Here is a 17,586-nt window from a genome sequence, read left to right as displayed (position 1 = left end):
TGGGCCATCTATATCTCTCTCAGCAACTCTGACTTTTGAAGCGTAACCAAGTTTCTGGTGGGTAAGTACCTTTTGCAATTCCAAAAGCCTTACTGGTGTGAGGGTACCTCGTTTGGCCTTTTCATGCCCTTATCTCTTTGTAAATAATAATTAAAAACTACACTCCTATGAGTCACCTTATACTTGTGCGATAAAACTATTGCAGAGACCATATAGATTTAGTATTGCCAAACTGTTAGGCATTTCTTTGCAGTGCCAAAAGAGAGAGAATCTGTGCCTAGCAGCACAACAACAATGGCCACCAGATGAGATGTGACCACTTCACAAATTAGGGGTTTTACCCCTTGAGCACCAGAGCAATTTTCACCTTTCAGCGCTCCTTCCATTCATTCGTCTATAACTTTATCATTACTTATCACAATGAAATGAACTATCTTGTTTTTTTCGCCACCAATTAGGCTTCCTTTAGGTGGGACATTATGCCAAGAATTATTTTATTCTAAATGTGTTTTAATGGGAAAATTGGAAAAAATGTATTCAGTTTTCGGCCTTTATAGTTTTTAAATAATGCATGCTACTGTAATTAAAACCCATGAAATGTATTTGCCCATTTGTCGCGGTTATAAAACATTTTAAATTATGTCCCTATAACAATGTTAGGCACCAATATTTTATTTGGAAATAAAGGTGCATTTTTTTCAATTTTGCGTTCATCCCTAATTACAAGCCCATAGCGTGTAAAGTAACAGTGTTATACCCTCTTGACATAAATATTTAAAAAGTTCAGTCCCTAAGGTAACATTTTTTTTTTTTTTTTTTTAATTAAAAAAAAATTGGGGAGTGTGGGAGGTAATGAGTTAATTTTTTGTGTATAACTAATCTATTTCTATATGAAAAATGCTTTAGGGTGTAGTTTTACTCTTTGGCCACAAGATGGCCACAGTAACTTTTTGTTTATGCGTCCGGAAGGACACTTGCAGGAAGTGTGTGTGTTTTTTTTTTTTTCACAATGATCGCGCTGCTTCTCGTAGAAGCAGCTGATCATTGCGGGGGCTTGGATCAACGAACGGAAACGTTTTTTCCCGTCCATTGATCGGCGGGCGGCGGCGTGCACGAGCGCGGGTGCGCGCGGACGAGCGAGCGGGAGCGGCGTCAGGTGCCGATTTCTCCGTCCCTTGGTGTTAACAGGGTGGAAAAATGGACGGAGAAATCACGTCCAGGCGGCTGCTGCTGGACTCACGTGCTGCGCGCTCCTGCATGCTCACATGCTGCCCCCTGGTAGCCAGGGGATCAATGAATGCCATACATTGATCTAAGTCCCCTGCAGAAAAACTGACGGCCTGTTATCAGAGGCCGCAGTCTTTCCGCACGGAAAAAGTTTTTTTTTCCGTCTTCATGGTTCCTGATCGCTTCGATCATTGTGCTTCCAGGGCTAAGAGAAAAAAATCTCACTGTGGCCATCTTGTGGCCAAATAGTAAAACTACATTTACATACATTTTTTTTAACCTCCTTGGCGGTATGGACGAGCTCAGCTTTGCTTGCTGCGTGTTGGGGATGATCGCCGCCGATGCGCCGCTACCCACTGCGTAACACCGACCCCCCCCCCCCCCTCGAGACCCCTGTGCAGCCTGGCCAATCAGTGCCTTTCTGACGTCATGGCGACGGGGGAAGCTCTAAAGAAAATCCTGTTTAGAACGGGATTTCCTTATGGGTAATAGCGCCGGCAGCGATCGGAGGGGTGGGAGGGATGCGGAAGGGAGGGGGGCATCATGTAGCTAGTGCTAGGCCAGCTACATGATTTAAAAAAAAAAAAAATTCAAAAAATAATGCCGCGCGTCCACCCTGGCGCAAACAATAGAACGCCAGGGCGGTTAATACAATAAACCCACGTTATCACATTTAAAATGAACTGTTTGTTTCCCGCACCAAAAATTACCTTAATAAATTTAATGAAAAAAAAAATTACAATAAAACAAAACACATAAATAGTTACCTGTCTGAACTTTTTAAATATGCACAGGAAGAGGGTATATTACGAACATTTAATTATAAGCTTGTAAATAGTGATGGATGCAAAACTCAAAAAATGCACCTTTTTTATTTCCAAATAAAATGTTGGCGCCATACATTGTGATAGGGCCAAAATTTAAATGGTGTAATAACCGAGACAAATGAGCAAATAAAATACATAGGTTTTAATTATGGTTGCATGTATCTTAAAACTATAATGGCCGAAAACTGAGAAATGATTTTTTTTCTATTTTCCCTTCATATTCCTGTTTAAAATGCAATTAGGAAAAAAAAATTCTTAGCAAAATTTACCACCCAAAGAAAGCCTAATTAGTGGTGTAAAAAACAAGATGCAGATCAATTCATTGTGATAATTAGTGATCGTTATTGGCGAATGAAAGGGAGGTGAATATTGCTCTGTTGCATAAGGTGAAAAATCACTGCAGGCTGAGGAATAGTAAAAGTAGAATATCGGGAAATTTACCTATATTCTACTACATTCATACCAGTGTTCTCCCCAGGCGTGTGACATGAAAAAGTACACGGGTGGTAAGAGATTAGAATGCAGGGCCAGCACTTCTCTGCACAATACTGCTTACAGCAAAGGAGGAGGTGAGTTGATGACAGCCGGGTACTTAGAAAAACTAGCCGAGTGGAGGACCCGTCTAAAAGAGCTTGGGGAGAACACTGCATACTAATATTTACCAGACTTTTACTATGACCTAATCTCTTCCTACTCTTCACACAAGAACCCTCTGCTGGTGGTGCCTAGCCTTTAACACCCCCCCCCCCCAAGTTGGCACCTAACCTTAAATCCCACCCCACCCCCTTACTCCTGAGCAACTTATCTTAACCCCTTCTACCTAACCTTAACCCATTCGCGTTCCATCGTTTTCACTTGAGAAATGTTCACCTCCCATTCATTAGCCTATAACTTTATCACTACATATCACAATGAACTGATCTATATCTTGTTTTTTCCACCACCAATTAGGCTTTCTTTGGGGGGTACATTTTGCTAAGAGCCACTTTACTGTAAATGCATTTTAACAGGAAGAATAAGAAAAAAACCCGGAAATAAATCATTATTTCTCAGTTTTCAGCCATTATAGTTTTTAAAATAATACATGCCTAAATCTGGTCTAAATGGGTTGACTCTTCAGACACAACCATTCCTAACCTAGATGTTACTGTCTCAGTTCAGGATACTGCCATATAGTTGCCAGTATACTTTGATTCATAATACACCAGGAGTTTTTGGTTTGAGTCTTACTGAATTAAAATTTGCATAGTATGCTACATGTACTCACATACTCTCTACTTATACATTGATGCTATGTTTTCTATGTATGCACTGATTAAATACAACGCTGTCACCTTTACTCCATTAACTAAATCTGGAATCTTACCCACTTTGGTTTAAATCTTTTCTCCTCTTGGGAGCTGTTTGTATGTTTAAAATTTTTCAATAAAAAATCTCTTCTAAAAAAAAAAATACATGCCTCCATAATTAAAACTCACGTATTGTATTTGCCCATATGTACCGGTTATTACACCATTACAATTATGTCCCTATCACAATGTATGGTGACAATATTTTATTTGGAAATAAAGGTGCATTTTTTTCCGTTTTGCATCTATCACTATTTACAAGTTTAAAATTAAAAAAAAATATAGAAATATTTCACCTTTACATTGATATTTAAAAAGTTTAGACCCTTAGGTAAATATTTACATGTTTTTTTTTTATTGTAATTTTTTTAATTTATATTAAACATATTATTTGGGTATTTTTGGGAGGGTGGGATGTAAACAATGGTTTTATAATGTAAATATGTTTTGAGTTTTATTTTTTTTTTACTTTTAGTTGTAGTTTTACTTTTTGGCCACAAGATGGCAGCCATAAGTTTATTTACATGACGTCACTCTAAGCGTAACATACGCTTAGAGAGACGCATGGGGGAGGTAACAGCCAGAAAAAGCGCAGCTTCCGAGAGAAGCTGTCGCTTTTTCAGCGGGCGAGAGGAATCAGTGATTGGGCACCATAGCCCGATTCACTGATTGCCTGGCTAACGAACCGCGGGACGGGAGCGCGCGGTAGCGCGCATTGTTCCTGGACGTAGTTTCTACGTCCAGGAACTAAAATAGGTTAAAATGAACCTTCGGACTAAAAATCTATTCAGCAGAACTGAAAAGGCTTGGTGTTTCTTTTAGGCTCCTTGCACACTGCATGCGATTCTGATTCAGATTCTGCTTTTTAATTGTTTTTTACATCTGATTCCGATTTTTAATCTTTACTGCATGGTGCATTATTTGATCCGTTTTTCTTTTGAATGTATTCAGGGAAAATCTGAAAGGAAAACTGAATCGGAATCGCAAAACGGATTTGCAGTGTGCAGGGAGCCTAACAGTTTCACAGCATCAGCACTTAGTTTTTTTTTTTTTCCAAAGCATCATTTTTAGCTGCATTTTTAACTAAGCTCCACCCATCAAAGAAAACTGCTCAGGGGATCAGCACACCGGACAGTTGGAACTGTCTCATGCTCCCTGTCACATCCTTTAAACCAAAAAGATGGTTGCCCCCATGAAATCAAACATTTGCCTGTTCTTTTAAAACAGGGGCTATAAGAGATTATATTGCCTAACGTAGGTTTTATTAATAAGATTCCCATATGCTATGATACTAAACTGACACTAACATTGTTTCTTCTGTTTAGGGTACACTATTACAATGTCTGAGAGGTACTCCAAAATAGAAGATGAAACTTTTCCAAGCTTCTTAGCAGAGTCCATAAATAGCAATGTCAGTGAAACGCTAGAAAACTGCACCCTCACTTCAAACTTGGGTTTGCCAGTGGCTGCATCTACTGGTGCTAAAGCTCGCAGTGCTTTTGAAAGGTAAGCTTGGTAAATGCATTCATTTTCATGCATGTTTCCGTACTGGTTGTTAATGCGGATCAGTTATCTTCATAATTGTCATATTTCAAAAAGTGAATTGAGGATTAGCCCATCTATGGGCAATTAGCAACAAGTGCCTACTCTGTGCAGCCAATTACTCACTCATGCAGGAAAGTTGAAGGTTTCTAGGCATTCCATTCTCCATGAAATGCTGTATAGATACCAGGCTGCCAGAGAAGTGCAATTACACAAATTGAGAGGTGAATCCTAGTGTTCCCAAGAACTAAAGGACCCATGACAAACCAGAAACCAAGCTGCTGTTGTGCTATTTATGCTCACAAAGGTGGGTTGCAAACTTTCCAACCACTAATAGGAGGTGGAGCCTGCCACAGCTTGGGTTTTCCAGGTACTGTGCTGCAGGAATTGGGTGGTTGCATTCCTAATTAGTTCCTCCCAACAGCAGTGTAATACAACTGGACAATGGCAATATTTGGAGTCATCCGATATGATAAAACACTTAGAAAGGAGAGGAAGGGTCTTACCTCTTTTGAAAAATGTTAGGCCAGAGATTACTGAAAAAAATAACTTGAGCACCAATATTAGACAAATTCTTTTTCCAATTATTTCTGGCCTAAATTCCTCAGGAGAAGCAAGACAAATACTGCCTCTTTCCTCTCATTTTCAAACTGTTTTCAAAAGTGCTTTATCACACCTGGCACTTCCTCTGTCAAGTGCAATTTCATTTTGTGGAAACTCTTAAAGTGGACCTGAACTCTTGCACAGGACAGACGGAAAACGTATAGAAATGCACCCTGTATGTATTTATAGGTTTAGCCTGTTTAATTCACCCTCATCTGTGACTAATCACAGGTTGTAATATGATCCCTTAGGCCGATTTCACACTATAAACTGGTAGCAGCAATGCGTCGCTTCTGCCACACTGCATCACCAAAAACGGGCCTTGGGGGCATTCCGTGTTACTACGCGGTATTCCCCATCTGGCATTGGGCCAAGCAGGAAGTGACGCTTGTGGTCAATTCCTGTTTTGGAGTCCCCGCGTCGCCATAAACTAACATAACTTCCGGGCCGATGCAGGTCGCCGCAGAAGACGTGCGGTAACATAGTTCTGGACCTATGTCGAGGATGTGGGGAAAGCGTCACTTCCACCGTGCAGTACTGTGGCTGTATGAAAGTCACCATAGACTTTCATTGCCCGGCGGTGGGGTGCGATAAAAAATACCGCCCCGGTGTGAAAGGACTGCCACGGCAGAGACCTAATAGGTATACTTAGATTAACAATATGTCTGCTTCCATGAAAGCAGGAAGTAGAAACACTACAGATTTATTGCAGGATTGTATTAGCGGTAACAGACATTTTTTTTCTTTTAAGGTTTTGCTGTTGTATATCTTATAGTGCAGAGAGGAAGTTCTAAGTTCAGGTCCGCTTTAAGGGCCCGTTTCCACTATAGCGGTGCGGAATCGCCGTAAAATCACCGCGGACAAAATCGCATCCGGATGCGATTTCACATGCGTTTTTCACTGCGATTTCGCATAGGGTAGTAAGTGTGCGATTTTAACCATGTCACTGCCTGTGTGAATTAACATTGGTACCTATGCGAAATCGCGGGGAAAACGCATGCCAAAAACGTATGCGATTTCCCTATTAAATACATTGCGTGCCATTCGCATGCATTCCACACACAAGCGAATTCTGAGGGCTCTGCTGTGTAGAACAATCCTGCACAGAAAAACGCTCAGGAAAACTGACAAGTGGAAACAGGCCTATCCACTTGTATTGGCTATGCGAATCCGCATGCGAACAACGCATGCGGATTCGCGATAGTGGAAACGGGCCCTAAGCCTTGTACACGCATATGAGGCATGTTAGTGCTCAGTAGTGGCGCTGGACAGAAACGCCAGACATCTGAAAACAGCCACAGCCATGCTTGGATGCAACATGTCACGGTTCTCTGCAGCCAGGTAACGCCACTGCATGTGAAATGCTGGCACACATAAAGTTACTACTGCGCTCGTGGATGGCAGGCTGGACCGTGATCTGCCCAACAAGTGCCCAGGTCAGCTGTCTGTCTGAAAGAGGCCTAATAAATGTTAATTGCCTTCCCCAAACAGATTTGATAAGATGGAGAAAAGGTATAAGTTGTTAAAGATTTCATCTTTCTGGGTTCAAAGATATCTGTAGATGGTGACTGCAGCCATGAGACTGAGTCGCTGGTTACTTGGAGGAAATTACAAATTTGGACAACCAGTAGTATCAAATGACTGTGAAAGTGACTACAAAAAATGTGTAGAAAAATTGATGCTTTGGAATTGTGGGTTTGCAGAAAGCTACTGAGAGTTCCCTGGACTGCCAGAAGATCTAACCAGTCAATACTTAGAGAACCCGAGGTGTCATATGATAATCCTAACCGGACCGAGAGGCATGTCGTGTGCACGATGACATGCCTCTGGGTCATTGTACCGCCACTCAGGAGGTTTTGTTACTTTTTACATTAAATGTGTCCCAAATGACTGTAAAGCCTATAGCTAGCACTAGGCTAGCTAGTAGAAGTGTTGGGCACGCCGCTCCCCAGTTAATACATTACCCAGCCTGGATCCAGTGATCGGCGCAGCCTCCCCGGACAGCGCCGGTCTTCTCTATGGGGAGGATCGCACATGACATCATGCGCAAACCTGTTCCTCCCCATAGAGAGACCGGAGCTGTGCATGGAGGCTGTGCGATAGCTGGATCCAGGGGGGGTAATGTATAAACGGGGGGATCGCAGGAGAGCGGCGGGTTCCCGACACTTTTACTAGCTAGCCTAGTGCTAGCTAAAGGCTTTAGTCATTTGGGACAATTATTTAATTATGGGAGACTCCTGGGGCCACAGAGCCCGACACAGTGTAGAACATACCGCTAAGGAGGTTAAATAAGGTCAGAATTTTCACTAGAAATGTTGATACTACCATTGAAACTTAAAACAGATTCTTTGGCGAAATCCTTGATGCTTGAAAAAATTGTGGGCGAAGGAAGAGGATTTCAGCAGAGGCTAAGATGGATAGGCCGTATATGTGAAGCTATGAACATGCCCATGCAACAGCTGACAGAAGCCGTAGTTGACACACATCTTGAGTTCTGAATTGCATATGGACGCAAAGAGTTGGAGTTGACTAAGTGAGGAGGAGGAACAGACTTGATCCTAGGCCAGTGATCTGCAAACTTGGCTCTCCAGCTGTTAAGGAACTACAAGTCCCACAATGCATTGCAGAAGTGACAGCCACAGTCATGATTCATAAAGGCAATTGCATTGTGTGACTTGTGGTTCCTTAACAGCTGGAGAGCCAAGTTTGCAGATCACTGTCTTAGGCTATGGTGGCAGAGAGAGATATAGGGTTGTGGAGTCTGTATATACATCTTTTGGCTCCTTTTTTGGACTCCGCAGTTCCTCTGACTGCATACAGGATATGAATTATTTTTATCAAGAGGCTACAAAGTATAGTTACTTCACCAGTAATAAGATAAATTAGTCAGTACAAGGAAGATGGAGGATAGAATGAATCAAGGATCCCACTTCTCTAATTGCTCAGTTCTCTGATATTGTACAAAACGTTATGTTAAAGTGAACCTGAACTCTTTGCAGAGTTCCCCAACCCTGTCCTCAAGGCCCACCAACAACAGTACATGTTTTGCAGGAAACCACAAACATGCACAGGTGAGGTAATTAGTGTCCCAGAAGAGCTGATGAACCACCTCTGTGGATTTCCACAAAACATACACTGTTGGTGGGCCTTGAGGACAGGGTTGGGGAACTCAGTTGTACAGGACAGAAGGAAAACCTATAGAAATGCACTCTGTATGTATTTATAGAGTTTAGCCCATCTAATCTCCACTTATTTGTGTCTAATTATAAGTTGTAATTTTATCTCTTCCCTTTTTCACCTGACTGCCATGGCAGATATGCAGATAAGCTCATTTGAAAGGCACAGGATGTGAACAATATGTCTGCTTTCATGAAAGCAGGAAGTAGACTCATTGCAGATTTATTGAAGGATGTTTATCAGCTGTAACAAAGAAATGTTTTTCTTTTAAATGTTATACTTTAGAGCAGAGAGGAAGTTCTGAGTTCAGGTCTGTGCAGCTGTGGATAGAAGCATATGTGGAGAGTGCAGACATACCATTGGACACCTGTTGGGATCTAGATAAGTGTTTGGTGTTATGGAGAGGCCAATTAACTTATCAGTATGTTTTGGGTATGTGAGAGTAAACTGAAGTACCCAGAGGAGTCCCATGCAAACATGGGGAAAGCATGCAAACTGCTGATTTTAATGGTAATAAAAATCTCAACCATGGTTAAATGGAACCTCAACTGAGAGGGATATGGATGTTTCCTTTTAAACAGTACCAATTGCTTGGCTGTCCTGCTGATCTCTTTGGCTGCAGTAGTGGCTGAATCACACACCTATAACAAGCATGCAGCAAATCCAGTCTGACTTAAGTCAGCACACCTGATCTGCATGCTTGTTCAGGGGCTGTGGCTAATGGTATCAGAGACAGGATCAGCAGGAGAGTCAAGCAACTGGTATACTTTTAAAAGGAAAAATTCCATATCCTTCTCAGTTTGTTCCCTTTAAAGAAACCAAAAGGACAGGTGAGCATCACTCCAGACATTCTAAACTACATGCATGCTTCTGAAGTTTTACTTTTATGTCCCTTGTTTTGACAGATTCATTTCCCCTCTTTTTAGATTTTCAGATGTTCAAGAATCTTATTTGGAAAGTGAAAAAAATCCAGTGACAACAGACAGTTTGGTTAAGTTAAGTCACTCTGGAGGAGGACAAAGTGGAAAGTTTGCCCTGAGCTTTAAGGACAATTTGTAAGTGTTGGAATCCTTGCCGCCCTCCATGTTGTATACCGTATATACTCGCATAGAAGCCAAATTTTTGGGTCCAAAAAAGTGGCCCTAAAGTGGGGGTGTCGGCTTCTATGCGAGTCACCAATTTGATGCGTATGTCAGTATATCTACGGACCTGTTCTGTGCCCCTGGATGTTTGTGGAGTGCAGATCTGATCCTCTGTCCCCTGCAAGGCCGCTCAGCACCAGTGTCAGCCGGCATATCATTGCTGCACTCTGCACACATCCAGGGGAACAGAACAGGTCACTAGATACACTGACACATACAGCAGCCCCTGCAAGATCTGCTCCCCTCTGCCCATACCAGTTACAGTATGGGTCCTGGTGGCTCTTCTCAGCACATTTCTGCCTGGTAAGGGTCATCCTTCTTGGCACTATTTAGTTTGGGGTTGTTGGTTTCTTGATATATATTGCACAGCATTTGCACTTTTTGTATACATCTTACCAAAATACTTAGCTTATTATTGCTGCTAGAGATATTATAGGAGAATTGCCTGTTTTGTGACTTATACGGTATGTGTGTAATTGCCCATTTTCTTTATTATGTATACCCTCCTGGTATGGTTAATAATCATAGTTAATACACACTAGTCTGGTTTGTATCTTCAGTCGGACTGTATTCATACAGTAAACGGGGGCTACGCTGGGGAGGGGGATTATGAGTCAAACATTTTTTTTCCTACTTTTTAAGGGAAAAGTGGGTACCTCGGCTTATATGCGAGTATATACGGTATGTATGTTTGTGCGGACTAGATGGCTAAAATGTCGTATACTACTGCTGCTTAGATGAACATAAATAAACTACTTTACACTCTCCTTAACCAGCTGAGCGGTCTGGACGAGCTCAGCTCGTCCAGTACCGCTGGAGCCTGCCGCTCAGGCCCTGCTGGGCCGATTTGGCTCAAATAAAAAGCAGCACACGCAGCCGGCACTTTGCCAGCCGCGTGTGCTGCCTGATCCAGCGGCGATCCGCCGCATGCAGCGGCGAAAGAGGGTCCCCCCAGCCGCCTGAGCCCAGCGTAGCCGGAACAAAAAGTTCCAGACAGCGCTAAGGGCTGGATCGGAGGCGGCTGACGTCCATGACGTCACTCCGCTCGTCGCCATGGCGACGAGGTAAGCGAAACACGGAAGGCCGCTCATTGCGGCCTTCCGTGTTATTTCTGGCCGCCGGAGGCGATCAGAAGATCGCCTCCGGAGCGCCCTCTAGTGGGCTTTCATGCAGCCAACTTTCAGTTGGCTGCATGAAATAGTTTTTTTTTATTAAAAAAAAAACCCTACCACAGCCTCCCTGGCGATCTTAATAGAACGCCAGGGTGGTTAAAGAGACTCTGAAGCCAGATTACAAATGGCTTTTTACCTTCTATTCATCTGAGGCATGTTTGCCCCTGCTACAACGCCGCTATCCTGCGGCAGAACGAGGGGTCTTTACCCCCAAATCCCCCCTGCAAAATCCACAACTTTCTTGGTCATGGATTTTGCTGCTCATGGAGGCAGAGCTTTCGCTTGTAGCTCTGCCTCCATGCACGTCTATCAGCCGGTGGTTCTCTGCCTCTCCCCGCCCTTCTCAGTGAAGGAAGACTGAGGGGCGGGGAGAGGCAGAGATACGTGCTGATAGACGTGTGTAGAGGCAGAGCTGCTGCTGAAAGCTCTGCCTCTACAGGAAGTGCTCCCCAGGCACCACGGTGGGGATTTGGGGGGTAAAGCCCCCTCGTTGTGCCGCGGAATAGCAGCGTTTTAACAGGGGCAAATGCCTCAGATGTATATAAGGTAAAAAGCCATTTTTAATCTGGCTTCAGTCTCTTTAAAATCCAGAAAAATATTCTGTGTGTATTTTTATTGTAGTGTAGGAATAAGTCTGCGTGGCTCTCCTCCCGGCGATTTATACTATGGGACCCGGCTCGGTACTGTACCCGGGTCCAGCAGCTCGCAGGAAAGAGGAGAGCTGCAGGCTGGATGTGATCTGTTCTTACAGAGAACAGATCACATCTCTATTGTAAAAAAAACCCCTAATATATAGTGTGTGTGTACGTGTGTGTGTACGTGTGTGTGTACGTGTGTGTGTACGTGTGTGTGTACGTGTGTGTGTGTACGTGTGTGTGTACGTGTGTGTGTGTACGTGTGTGTGTACGTGTGTGTGTGTACGTGTGTGTGTGTACGTGTGTGTGTGTACGTGTGTGTGTGTACGTGTGTGTGTGTACGTGTGTGTGTGTACGTGTGTGTGTGCGTACGTGTGTGTGTGCGTACGTGTGTGTGTGCGTACGTGTGTGTGTGCGTACGTGTGTGTGTGCGTACGTGTGTGTGTGCGTACGTGTGTGTGTGCGTACGTGTGTGTGTGTGTACGTGTGTGTGTGCGTGTGTGTGTGTACGTGTGTGTGTGCGTGTGTGTGTGTGTGTGTGCGCACGTGTGTGTGTGTGCACGTGTGTGTGTGCACGTGTGTGTGTGTGCACGTGTGTGTGTACGTGTGTGTGTGTGTACGTGTGTGTGTGTGTGTACGTGTGTGTGTGTACGTGTGTGTGTGTGTACGTGTGTGTGTGTGTACGTGTGTGTGTGTACGTGTGTGTGTGTGTACGTGTGTGTGTGTGTACGTGTGTGTGTGTGTACGTGTGTGTGTGTACGTGTGTGTGTGTGTGTACGTGTGTGTGTGTGTACGTACGTGTGTGTACGTGTGTGTGTGTGTACGTGTGTGTGTGTGTACGTGTGTGTGTGTGTACGTACGTGTGTGTGTGTGTACGTACGTGTGTGTGTGTGTGTGTACGTACGTGTGTGTGCGTACGTGTGTGTGCGTACGTGTGTGTGCGTACGTGTGTGTGCGTACGTGTGTGTGCGTACGTGTGTGTGCGTACGTGTGTGTGCGTACGTGTGTGTGCGTACGTGTGTGTGCGTACGTGTACGTGTGTGTGTGTGTGTGTGTGTGTGTGTGTGTGTGTGTGTGTGTGTGTACATTGTGTGTGTACGGTGTGTGTGTGTGTGTACGGTGTGTGTGTGTGTACGGTGTGTGTGTGTGTGTGTACGGTGTGTGTGTGGGTGTGTGTGTGTACGGTGTGTGTGTGTACGGTGTGTGTGTGTACGGTGTGTGTGTGTGTGTGTGTGTACGGTGTGTGTGTGTGTGTGTGTACGGTGTGTGTGTGTGTGTACGGTGTGTGTGTGTGTGTACGGTGTGTGTGTGTGTGTACGGTGTGTGTGTGTGTGTGTACGGTGTGTGTGTGTGTGTACGGTGTGTGTGTGTGTGTACGGTGTGTGTGTGTGTGTGTACGGTGTGTGTGTGTGTACGGTGTGTGTGTGTGTACGGTGTGTGTGTGTGTGTGTGTGTGTGTGTACGGTGTGTGTGTGTGTGTGTGTGTGTACGGTGTGTGTGTGTGTGTGTGTGTGTGTGTGTGTGTGTGTGTGTGTACGGTGTGTGTGTGTGTGTGTGTGTGTGTACGGTGTGTGTGTGTGTGTGTGTGTGTGTGTACGGGGTGTGTGTGTGTGTGTGTGTACGGTGTGTGTGTGTGTGTGTGTGTGTACGGTGTGTGTGTGTGTGTGTGTGTGTGTACGGTGTGTGTGTGTGTGTGTACGGTGTGTGTGTGTGTGTACGGTGTGTGTGTGTGTGTACGGTGTGTGTGTGTGTGTACGGTGTGTGTGTGTGTGTGTACGGGGTGTGTGTGTGTGTACGGTGTGTGTACGGTGTGTGTACGGTGTGTGTGTGTGTGTGTACGGTGTGTGTGTGTGTGTGTGTGTGTACGGTGTGTGTGTGTACGGTGTGTGTGTGTGTGTGTGTGTACGGTGTGTGTGTGTACGGTGTGTGTGTGTACGGTGTGTGTGTGTGTGTGTGTGTACGGTGTGTGTGTGTGTGTGTGTGTGTACGGTGTGTGTGTGTGTGTGTACGGTGTGTGTGTGTGTGTGTACGGTGTGTGTGTGTGTGTGTGTGTGTGTACGGTGTGTGTGTGTGTGTACGGTGTGTGTGTGTGTGTACGGTGTGTGTGTGTGTGTACGGTGTGTGTGTGTGTGTACGGTGTGTGTACGGTGTGTGTACGGTGTGTGTGTGTGTGTGTACGGTGTGTGTGTGTGTGTGTGTACGGTGTGTGTGTGTACGGTGTGTGTGTGTGTGTACGGTGTGTGTGTGTACGGTGTGTGTGTGTACGGTGTGTGTGTGTACGGTGTGTGTGTGTGTGTGTGTGTACGGTGTGTGTGTGTGTGTGTGTGTACGGTGTGTGTGTGTGTGTACGGTGTGTGTGTGTGTGTGTACGGTGTGTGTGTGTGTGTGTGTGTACGGTGTGTGTGTGTGTGTACGGTGTGTGTGTGTGTGTACGGTGTGTGTGTGTGTGTGTACGGTGTGTGTGTGTGTGTACGGTGTGTGTGTGTGTGTGTGTACGGTGTGTGTGTGTGTGTGTGTGTGTACGGTGTGTGTGTGTGTGTGTGTGTGTGTGTGTGTACGGTGTGTGTGTGTGTGTGTGTACGGTGTGTGTGTACGGTGTGTGTGTACGGTGTGTGTGTACGGTGTGTGTGTACGGTGTGTGTGTACGGTGTGTGTGTACGGTGTGTGTGTACGGTGTGTGTGTACGGTGTGTGTGTACGGTGTGTGTGTGTGTGTACGGTGTGTGTGTGTGTGTGTACGGTGTGTGTGTGTGTGTGTACGGTGTGTGTGTGTGTACGGTGTGTGTGTGTGTGTACGGTGTGTGTGTGTGTGTACGGTGTGTGTGTGTACGGTGTGTGTGTGTGTGTGTGTGTGTGTACGGTGTGTGTGTGTGTGTGTGTGTGTGTACGGTGTGTGTGTGTGTGTGTGTGTACGGTGTGTGTGTGTGTGTGTGTGTGTGTGTGTGTGTGTGTGTACGGGGTGTGTGTGTGTGTGTGTGTACGGGGTGTGTGTGTGTGTGTGTGTACGGTGTGTGTGTGTGTGTACGGTGTGTGTGTGTGTGTGTGTACGGTGTGTGTGTGTGTGTGTACGGTGTGTGTGTGTGTGTACGGTGTGTGTGTGTGTGTACGGTGTGTGTGTGTGTGTACGGTGTGTGTGTGTGTGTACGGGGTGTGTGTGTGTGTACGGTGTGTGTACGGTGTGTGTGTGTGTGTGTACGGTGTGTGTGTGTGTGTGTACGGTGTGTGTGTGTACGGTGTGTGTGTGTGTGTGTGTACGGTGTGTGTGTGTACGGTGTGTGTGTGTACGGTGTGTGTGTGTGTGTGTACGGTGTGTGTGTGTGTGTACGGTGTGTGTGTGTGTGTGTACGGTGTGTGTGTGTGTACGGTGTGTGTGTGTGTGTGTACGGTGTGTGTGTACGGTGTGTGTGTGTGTGTGTGTGTGTACGGTGTGTGTGTGTGTGTGTACGGTGTGTGTGTACGGTGTGTGTGTACGGTGTGTGTGTACGGTGTGTGTGTACGGTGTGTGTGTGTGTGTACTCTGTGTGTGTGTGTGTGTGTGTACGGTGTGTGTGTGTGTGTACGGTGTGTGTACGGTGTGTGTGTGTACGGTGTGTGTGTGTACGGTGTGTGTGTGTACGGTGTGTGTGTGTGTGTGTGTACGGTGTGTGTGTGTGTACGGTGTGTGTGTGTGTACGGTGTGGGTGTGTGTACGGTGTGGGTGTGTGTACGGTGTGGGTGTGTGTGTGTCTACTGTGTGTGTGTGTGTGTGTGTGTACGGTGTGTGTGTGTGTGTGTGTGTGTGTACGGTGTGTGTGTGTGTGTGTGTGTGTGTGTGTGTGTGTGTGTGTGTACGGTGTGTGTGTGTACGGTGTGTGTGTGTACGGTGTGTGTGTGTGTGTGTGTACGGTGTGTGTGTGTGTGTGTGTGTGTGTGTGTGTGTGTACGGTGTACTGTGTGTGTGTACGGTGTGTGTGTGTGTGTGTGTGTGTGTGTGTACGGTGTGTGTGTGTGTGTACGGTGTGTGTGTGTGTCTACGGTGTGTGTGTGTCTACGGTGTGTGTGTGTCTACGGTGTGTGTGTGTCTACGGTGTGTGTGTGTGTGTGTGTGTGTGTACGGTGTGTGTGTGTGTGTGTGTGTGTGTGTACGGTGTGTACGGTGTGTGTGTACGGTGTGTGTGTGTGTGTACGGTGTGTGTGTACGGTGTGTGTGTGTGTGTACGGTGTGTGTGTACGGTGTGTGTGTACGGTGTGTGTGTACGGTGTGTGTGTACGGTGTGTGTGTGTGTGTGTGTGTGTGTGTACGGTGTGTGTGTGTGTACGGTGTGTGTGTACGGTGTGTGTGTACGGTGTGTGTGTACGGTGTGTGTGTACGGTGTGTGTGTACGGTGTGTGTGTGTGTGTGTGTGTGTGTGTGTGTGTGTACGGTGTGTGTGTGTACGGTGTGTGTGTGTACGGTGTGTGTGTGTACGGTGTGTGTGTGTGTGTGTGTACGGTGTGTGTGTGTGTGTGTGTGTGTGTGTGTGTGTACGGTGTGTGTGTGTACGGTGTGTGTGTGTGTGTGTACGGTGTGTGTGTGTGTGTGTACGGTGTGTGTGTGTGTGTGTGTGTGTGTGTGTGTACGGTGTGTGTGTGTGTGTGTGTGTACGGTGTGTGTGTGTGTGTGTGTGTACGGTGTGTGTGTGTGTGTGTGTGTGTACGGTGTGTGTGTGTGTGTGTGTGTGTACGGTGTGTGTGTGTGTGTGTGTGTGTGTACGGTGTGTGTGTGTGTGTGTGTACGGTGTGTGTGTATGGTGTGTGTATGGTGTGTGTGTGTGTATGGTGTGTGTGTGTGTGTATGGTGTGTGTGTGTGTGTATGGTGTGTGTGTGTGTATGGTGTGTGTGTGTGTGTATGGTGTGTGTGTGTGTGTATGGTGTGTGTGTGTGTGTGTATGGTGTGTGTGTGTGTGTGTGTGTGTATGGTGTGTGTGTGTGTGTACGGTGTGTGTGTGTGTGTGTGTGTACGGTGTGTGTGTGTGTGTGTGTGTGTACGGTGTGTGTGTGTGTGTGTGTGTGTGTGTACGGTGTGTGTGTGTGTGTGTGTGTGTGTGTGTACGGTGTGTGTGTGTACGGTGTGTGTGTGTGTGTGTGTACGGTGTGTGTGTGTGTGTGTGTGTGTGTACGGTGTGTGTGTGTGTGTGTGTGTGTACGGTGTGTGTGTGTGTGTGTGTGTGTACGGTGTGTGTGTGTGTACGGTGTGTGTGTGTGTGTGTACGGTGTGTGTGTGTCTACGGTGTGTGTGTGTGTGTGTACGGTGTGTACGGTGTGTGTGTGTACGGTGTGTACGGTGTGTGTGTGTACGGTGTGTGTGTGTACGGTGTGTGTGTGTACGGTGTGTGTGTGTACGGTGTGTGTGTGTGTACGGTGTGTGTGTGTGTGTACGGTGTGTGTGTGTACGGTGTGTGTGTACGGTGTGTGTGTACGGTGTGTGTGTACGGTGTGTGTGTACGGTGTGTGTGTACGGTGTGTGTGTACGGTGTGTATGGTGTGTGTGTGTATGGTGTGTGTGTGTATGGTGTGTGTGTGTGTGTATGGTGTGTGTGTGTGTGTATGGTGTGTGTGTGTGTGTATGGTGTGTGTACGGTGTGTGTGTGTGTACGGTGTGTGTGTGTGTACGGTGTGTGTGTGTGTGTGTACGGTGTGTGTGTGTGTGTGTGTACGGTGTGTGTGTGTGTGTGTGTACGGTGTGTGTGTGTGTGTGTGTGTATGGTGTGTGTGTGTGTGTATGGTGTGTGTGTGTGTGTGTGTGTGTGTGTATGGTGTGTGTGTGTGTGTATGTATGGTGTGTGTGTGTATGGTGTGTGTGTGTGTGTACGGTGTGTGTGTGTGTGTGTGTGTGTGTGTGTGTGTACGGTGTGTGTGTGTACGGTGTGTGTGTGTACGGTGTGTGTGTGTGT

At 46.0% G+C, this 17,586-nt stretch overlaps 1 protein-coding gene across 1 annotated transcript in view; it reads left to right on the top strand.

Annotated features, from left to right (window-relative positions):
* Positions 1-17,586, top strand: part of CEP192 (centrosomal protein 192) — a 206,933-nt gene that overhangs the window by 13,209 nt on the left and 176,138 nt on the right. The window contains 2 exon segments of the mRNA XM_068237131.1: positions 4,729-4,909; positions 9,652-9,780. Of these exon segments, the coding sequence (XP_068093232.1) occupies positions 4,743-4,909; positions 9,652-9,780 (296 nt within the window). The 5' untranslated portion in view covers positions 4,729-4,742.

The sequence above is a fragment of the Hyperolius riggenbachi genome, chromosome 5 (assembly GCF_040937935.1).
Source record: "Hyperolius riggenbachi isolate aHypRig1 chromosome 5, aHypRig1.pri, whole genome shotgun sequence".
NCBI lineage: Eukaryota > Metazoa > Chordata > Amphibia > Anura > Hyperoliidae > Hyperolius > Hyperolius riggenbachi.
The sequence above is the reverse complement of the archived record's forward strand: the minus strand, read 5'-3'. Positions and strand labels throughout refer to the sequence as shown.